The sequence below is a fragment of the Streptopelia decaocto genome (assembly GCF_964273445.1).
Source record: "Streptopelia decaocto genome assembly, chromosome: 13".
Lineage (NCBI taxonomy): Eukaryota > Metazoa > Chordata > Aves > Columbiformes > Columbidae > Streptopelia > Streptopelia decaocto.
Window position 1 is genome coordinate 10,324,790 of NC_138668.1, and position 7,971 is coordinate 10,332,760.

Below are 7,971 nucleotides of genomic sequence, written 5' to 3' on the forward strand. Positions count from 1 at the left end.
GCGGTAAGATCTGAAGTCTAACAGATTGGTGGAACCAAAACTTTACCTGGGGAGGGGCTGTGTTTCAGCTTAGATGCCATGGCACTTTGCATACAGGATGTATTACACGTGACTGATGTGGAATGATAGACCTTAACCCATCAATTTCATTATGTCAGAAGATTCCTTCTATTAAACCTGAGCAGCTCCTTCAAAGCTGGTATAGTTTGTTGCTGTGTCTTTTATGGAACCATGAAGTTGATAGTTTTCACCTTGTTCTGAATCTAACATTTAATATTGAAATATTTCAACAAACGTAGCAGTATGAAAGTAACTGAAAGACAAGGCTTGGAATTTGAGTTGCAGTCCTCTTTTGCTAACAGTATCACTTTCAGTAAATCATAGCATGCCCTTCCAGTGAAGATGCCCATGTAAACCTCTACATCTAAGAGCGGGGGGGAAGGTGTTTTAAAAAGGCCAGAACAGGTAACTGTGAAGCTCATACGTGTTATCTTCCTGAAGTGAGAAGATGCAGCCGTGGCTGTTAACATCCTTATCCTCCCACTTCATGCCATTGATGTTGCTTGGGGTAGTGGGGAAACAAAATCTGCATCGAAGTTGCTGAAGGTGTCATCTAAGAATGCAACAAAAAACATAACAGTCTGGCCTTTGCCACTTGGCTCAGAAAAGAAGTTAAATTAAAAGCATGCGAACTTCTCCAGTGCAGTCACCAAAAGGTGTGACACTTTGAGGAGGAAACTGCACAGCAATGGGGTCTCCACCTGCAGAAGCACTTGATGAATCTTTGCAACTTTCCCTGTATTAAGATGGTACAGAATGTGTCTGTCTTTTCTTTAATAGTCCTCAACTTTTTATGTGTGGAGACAGAGCTTCTTAAAAGCCAACATGTGCTGTGAGTGTGAGTTAGAAGAGACTCTAAGGAGGTGGTAAATATTCAGAAGTTCTTGACAAAAGTTCCAAAGGGCTGAGGTTCACTGGGTAACTGTTCCATGAACATCTCTGGCAAATCTGGCTGAATGATTAAATGCTATCAAAATGAAGTAGCACAAAAACAACCTTCCAGCTTCGTAAAATATTTTGGAATATCTTTCACCCAATATAGACTTGTTAAAGGTGGAATAGGAGGAAAACTTAGACCTGTACCGTCAGCTAAGTTTCAATCTAGTCTTCCTTTTGGTGTTTAAATATTAAAATGTTGATGCTCTAGAATGCACAGGCAAAGGAGGATGTGCCCTGATTCCGTCAGGGGTAGAAAATTTGGGGGAAAGTTGTCAAAATGGGAACATACAGTAGCTCATTTCCGAATACCTTGAGATGACTTAGAGCTCTCTGTAGTTTCCCATAAAATAGTATAGTTTTAATTTCCAAACAGGATTGGTCAAAAACCAAGATTGGACAGGAATTCCTATCTAAGCCTAATTAATGGAATGGAGCGATGGCAACAGTCTAAATATAGAATTGCTTTCTTCAGTTGGAATATTTTTGTTTTCTTTAAATAAATATGCTTGTGGATAAACCCTGTGTTTGCTTGTACAGAGTGTTTGTGAAACTTTCTTGTATGTGTGTGTGTGTATGTGTGTGTATATATATATATATATATCAGAGTATTTCAGTTGCTTATTTTTAATATTATGATAACCAACATTCTAGCAGTTAGATCGGGGATTTTTACTGCGTGCTGAGCTCCCTGCCGAGGGCTGGGGGGTTTATTTTTCAAGGACATGGAAAGACTAAAAGTTATTTCTGCTTTCACAGGTCATGTAAATAGCATCATCTGCTATTTTTTACTTTCTTTACTTACATCTAGTATTCAGCATATGGTCACTGTGGTCTGTGTTGTTGTAACTTAGACGCAAGTAGAAGGTTTTGGGGATTTTTTGGAGTTATATATGCAGCAGTAAGTCTTCAGGATAGAGAATAGTGTATTTTGTTAGTATCAAATCCTGTATGTTCTTATTTGTGTACTAGCCCTAAATTTGTTCAATAAAAGCAGCAACAAAACCACCAAAACATTAGATCAAAGCTCAAACAAGTATGTGAAACACCCAATGCACAACAAAGCAAAATACTGCACTTCTGGAATTTTTTGAAGTCCATTTTGTTTGTAGCTCATTTTATCATGAAATATGTATAAGATTTTGTAGAGTGAGCAGTGGAAGCTGAAGGTACAGTGTTTGAGAAGGAAAAAATAAGTGTAAGATACAAATTATTTAATGTATATACATACTTATTATATCTGTTTTTAAACAGCATTTGAATTTGTTTGCCTGCCAGTTTGCCTTTTGATTTTTCCTGGAAGGTATGATATATTTAACACAGGATGGCTGATCTGCAGGCATTGGAACAAAGTTCTATTATTGACAGCAGAAGTGTTCCACTTTCAGCTACAGTGAATGGGAGGGAGCTCTGTAAAGTGTAACATCTTTCCTGTGCGTTTGTTTTAGGGAAGCCAGGGCGACAGCAAAAACGCCAAGAAAAAGAACAACAAGAAAACCAACAAGAATAAGAGTAGCATCAGCAGAGCTAACAAGAAGAAACCCAGCATGCCAAATGTGTCCAATGATCTGTCTCAGAAGCTGTATGCCACTATGGAGAAGCATAAAGAGGTACTGTCAAAGTAGGCTGTGTAAAGAGAGGATTTTATTCCTGTAAATCTGGGCATGGTGATAGTCAGAACTGACAAATCAGAAGGAGTGAAGCTTGGGATTGCGCTAGAACTTCTTCTGTTGTGTAACAACATATTGGAAATTAGCCTAAACTAAGTTAATTAGATAACATCTGTGGCACGCTGTTACTGCAGCAGAACATGAGCTTTTTCCTACAAGATTATCTAACGTCATTGATTTTTTTTTTTTTTCCCCTCATTTATCCGCAGGTCTTTTTTGTGATTCATTTACATGCTGGGCCTGTAATTAACACTCTGCCTCCCATTGTGGACCCTGATCCATTACTTAGCTGTGATTTGATGGATGGGCGAGATGCCTTCCTCACCTTAGCCAGAGATAAGCACTGGGAGTTCTCCTCGCTGCGTCGATCCAAGTGGTCCACGCTCTGCATGCTGGTGGAACTGCACACTCAAGGGCAGGATCGCTTTGTCTATACGTGCAATGAGTGCAAACATCATGTGGAAACAAGGTGGCATTGCACTGTCTGTGAGGTAGGTGTATGTCACCAGAGACTTCTGTTCTCTCTTGCCCTACAGTCAAGCTTGGGTTTTTTGGGGGGATATTGCGAAAGTTTCTCCAAAATAAGCCTATACTGATAAAAGGGCCGCTAAGTCTTAAGGGAAGGTGACTGCCATGGTGGGGTATCTCTTCTAGAATAAGTACCCTTAGCCTCTCAACATGGAAAATGCCAGTACTCTGGAATGGCTACCACTGCATCAGTTATTCCACTAGGGCTCCTCTGCATGGACAAGCTTTTAACTGAATTTTAAAGAACTTAAGGACTGGGTGGTCCTAGTCCTAGGACTAGTGTGAATCCACGAGGCACTAACTCATCCACTTAAAATGCATGTCCCCGAGAGGAGCTGCTGTGCCTTTCTGCAAGGTGGCTTTTGTTCTGCTTTGTACATGGTACTTCATGTCGTAAGGAGCACAGCCGGGTGCGTGTTCAGGCTGCCCCAAAGCTGGGCGAGGAGGCTGCCCCAGCCCTTCATCGTTGTCTGTTCAGCCCAGCGTTAGAGGTTGCCTGCCCTTCAGGTCAGCCCAAGTAATTGCTTTCTAACCTGGCTCGATGCTTTCAATGACTAGTCCTTTTACAGCATAGATCACTTCCACTGAACTGTGTTAGAGAGCAATTAGGCATGGAGTTACACAGGTGGACTTGAGGAGAAGGCAGCCTCTGCAGGGCTGGGGATGACCTCTGGCTGCAGCTGAGCCAACAGAAATTGTGAATAAGTGCAGCCTAGTTTTTACACTGCAAGTTATTGCCAGGTCTGTGCTGAAAGAGTCTTAATTAATCCCTCCGAGGAAAGTATTGAACAGGGCTTCCTGAGGCAAGACTGGAGGAAATGGATTGTACACACTAGAGAAATTAAGTGATGGAAGGAGGCATGGCCTTCAGGTTCCTTCTGGGTACTTCTGTATAAGGGAGTGCTCTTCTTCCAGCAAAAAGGGACAGGGCAGTGAAAATGGGTGTTTGAGCAGGTTTTCAGATCAGTGTCTGTCTTAGCATGAAACTTGCACTCAATCTGAGGGTCATGTTAGAGATTTAAAAATACGTATTTCAGAGCGGCAGTTATTAGCCAGTAATTACACTAAGAATAGCTAAATGGAGAGGCAAACCCTATTTTTAAGCAGTGACAGTAGGTTTGGCTTACTGGTTGGAGGTTTTAGCCCTCCTTGTGTATGTACCCCGGGAGACATCAAAGAAAAGTAAAGAGTTCTGTCCTCAAAAGGGAAAAACAAAGAAACCCTGCAAGGTATTTTAATGTAACAAAATGAAGATCCAGCAGCCGCCCTGTTGGCATTGTTACCTGCAGCAGCCAAGGCTCATGATGGCTTTGGGGCAGCTCATGTGGCCTCTGTCCTCAGCTGCCCAACCCTCACCGTCACGGTGACTCTGTAGCCTGTGCAGCTGCTTCTCAACCAGCCACTGTTCCCAGCGTGTGGCTGTTGTCCTGCTTCTGTTCTGCTGTGTACTTGTACCTACAGAAACCTACCATGTGCTTCCACACCAGGTGCATATTGCTCACCTGGAACCACTCTTCTGTTTCTGCCGCTTTAGTTAGTGCTCTGTAGACAACTGAACTCTGGGTTTTCTTTGCTTTCAGGACTATGACCTCTGCATTAACTGCTACAACACTAAGAGCCATGACCACAAGATGGTTAAGTGGGGCCTGGGTCTGGATGATGAGAGCAACAGCCAAGGAGAGCAACAGTCAAAGAGCCCCCAGGAGTCGCGACGACTGAGCATCCAGCGCTGCATTCAGTCCCTTGTCCATGCCTGCCAGTGCCGCAATGCAAACTGCTCATTGCCATCCTGCCAGAAGATGAAACGGGTTGTCCAGCACACCAAGGGCTGCAAGCGCAAGACCAACGGTGGCTGTCCGGTGTGCAAACAGCTCATAGCTCTTTGCTGCTACCATGCCAAACACTGCCAAGAGAACAAATGCCCCGTGCCATTCTGTCTCAATATCAAACATAAGCTTCGACAGCAGCAGATCCAGCATCGCCTGCAGCAGGCTCAGCTCATGCGCAGAAGGATGGCTACCATGAACACCCGAAACGTGCCTCAGCAAAGTTTGCCTTCTCCTACCTCAGCAACGCCTGGTACCCCTACGCAGCAGCCAAGTACACCACAAACACCACAGCCTCCTCCCCAGCCCCAGCCTTCCCCTGTAAGTATGTCACCGGCTGGCTTTCCCACTGTGTCAAGAACTCAGCCCCCTACTACTGTTTCAACAGGAAAACCTGCAAACCCGGTTTCTGCACCTCCACCTCCAGCTCAGCCTCCCCCGGCCGCAGTGGAAGCGGCTCGGCAGATCGAGAGAGAAGCTGCCCAGCAGCAGCAGCAGCTCTACAGGGTCAACAACATTAACAATGGTTTGCCTCCTGGTCGCCCAGGACTAGTAAACCCGACAGTGGGTTCAGTGAACCAGATGCAGCAAGTCAGCATGAATGTACCCCGGCCCAACCCTGTCAGCGGTCCAGTGATGTCCAACATGCAGCCTGGACAGTGGCAGTCCCCTCCCATGCCGCAGCAGCAACCAATGCAGCCAGGAATGGCAAGACCGGTGATGCCAATGGCAACGCCACAAGCCGTGGCTGGGCCAAGGATGCAGGGTGTGCAGCAGCCGCCACGGAGCATCCCCCCGAATGCACTTCAGGACTTACTGAGGACCTTGAAATCACCGAGTTCTCCGCAGCAGCAACAGCAGGTTCTTAATATCCTTAAATCCAACCCTCAGCTTATGGCAGCTTTTATAAAGCAAAGAACAGCCAAATACGTGGCTAACCAGCCTGGGATGCAGCCGCAAGCAGGCATACAGCCCCAGCCTGGGATGCAGCAGCCGCAGACCGGAATGCAACAGCCGGGCATGCACGCTCAAGCGGGATTGCAGAACATGAACGCAATGCAAGCAGGAGTGCAAAGGCCGAGCGTGCCTCCCCAGCAGCAAGGGATAGGAGCTATGAATCCCCAGGGACAAGCGATAAACATCATGAACCCCAGCCACAACCCTAGCATGGCAAACATGAGTCCGCAGTACAGAGAAATCCTGAGGCGGCAACTTCTGCAGCAGCAGCAGCAACAGCAACAGCAGCAGCAAGGAGGGGCTGGCATGGCAGGAGGGATGGCAGGACACAACCAGTTCCAGCAGCCCCAGGGACCGGGAGGTTACCCTCAAGCCATGCAGCAGCAGCGAATGCAGCAGCATCTCTCGATACAGGGCGGCTCCATGGGACAGATGGCTCAGATGGGACAGCTGAACCAGATGGGCCAGCCCGGCATGGGGGCGGACGGCACCCCCAACATCCAGCAAGCGCTGCAGCAGCGCATCCTGCAGCAGCAGCAGATGAAGCAACAGATAGGGTCCCCCGGGCAGCCCAACTCCATGAGCCCGCAGCAGCACATGCTCTCAGGACAAGCGCCGGCGTCTCATCTCCCCGGCCAGCAGATCACCACCTCCCTCAGCAACCAGGTGCGGTCCCCAGCACCCGTTCAGTCTCCCCGTCCCCAGTCCCAGCCGCCACATTCCAGCCCGTCACCCAGGATACAGCCCCAGCCGTCACCTCACCACGTCTCTCCCCAGACTGGTTCCCCCCACCCGGGACTCGCAGTTACTATGGCTAGTAGCTCCATGGATCAGGGACACTTGGGCAACCCCGAGCAGAGTGCAATGCTTCCACAACTAAACACCCCCAACAGGAGTGCGTTGTCTAACGAATTGTCTCTGGTCGGTGACACCACCGGGGACACACTAGAAAAATTTGTGGAGGGTTTGTAGCATTATGGGAGCATCACTTTTTTTTTTTTCCTTTCGTGTTCTTGGACATTTTGTACTGAAAATTCAGACATCTGGGTTGTTTTGGATCCCGGATGGAACTGCTGCTTCCTACACGTGGAAGAATGAATTGCTGTTTAAAAAAAAGAAAAAAAAAAGAAAAAAGAAAAAAAAAACAATACAAAGGATATATTTTTTTGTTAAAGCCAGACGGTTAAAATATCTGGTCTCTTTTGTGGGTTTTTTTGGTTTTTATTTTTTTGTTGCTGTTGACTCATACCTTTTTTTTAACGGGGGAAAACAAGTTCATTATATTCATATTTTTTATTTGTATTTTCAAGACTTTAAACATTTGCGTTTAAAAGAAGAAAAAATAATATTCAGAAACTGTTTCCTGAAATAATGCAACATTATAATGTGTCCCGGTAACTTTGACACGTTGCGGGAAGAGGTTTTTTTTCTATAGTGAACTCTTCAGGCGTTTGAAGTATTACCCTGGAAAGATAGGAAGAGACTCTTGCACACACACACACAGATTGGCCAATGCCAAAATCCTTGTCTTGCAGATGTAGAAATTGTTGCTTTGTTTCTCTGATAAAACTGGTTTTAGATGAAAATAGGGATGATCACTCTTAGACCGTGCTGATTTGAATAGAGAAGAAGCATTCTTTTCTTTCTTTCTTCTGTGTGAAACTTGAAATGAAGAAAAGCAATTCTAGTGTAAATCATGCAAGCGCTATAATTACTATAAATAAGAAAATCCAAGAAGATTCAATCACTGTATAGAATGGTAAAAAAAAAACAAACTCATTTCTTACTTATAATATCATATTGTTAAATAAACTGTGTGCAACAGACAAAAAGGGTGGTCCTTCTTGAATTCATGTACATGGTATTAACACTTCGTGTTTGGGTTTTTTGTTATGAAAATGCTGTTTTCAACATTGTATTTGGACTATGCATGTCTTTTTTCCATTGTATATAAAGTATTGCTTAAAATTGATATAAATTACTGAAGTTTTTAA

At 45.0% G+C, this 7,971-nt stretch overlaps 1 protein-coding gene across 6 annotated transcripts in view; it reads left to right on the forward strand.

The window, feature by feature from the left end:
- The window catches only part of CREBBP (CREB binding lysine acetyltransferase), a 92,058-nt gene extending 84,087 nt beyond the window's left edge, over positions 1–7,971 (forward strand). For all 6 annotated transcript variants that reach the window (XM_082064243.1, XM_082064245.1, XM_082064244.1 and 3 more), the window contains 3 exons: positions 2,445–2,606; positions 2,876–3,157; positions 4,775–7,971. In XM_082064243.1, coding sequence (XP_081920369.1) covers positions 2,445–2,606; positions 2,876–3,157; positions 4,775–6,949 — 2,619 coding nt within the window. In that variant the 3' untranslated portion in view covers positions 6,950–7,971. The remainder of the gene's footprint in view (positions 1–2,444; positions 2,607–2,875; positions 3,158–4,774) is intronic.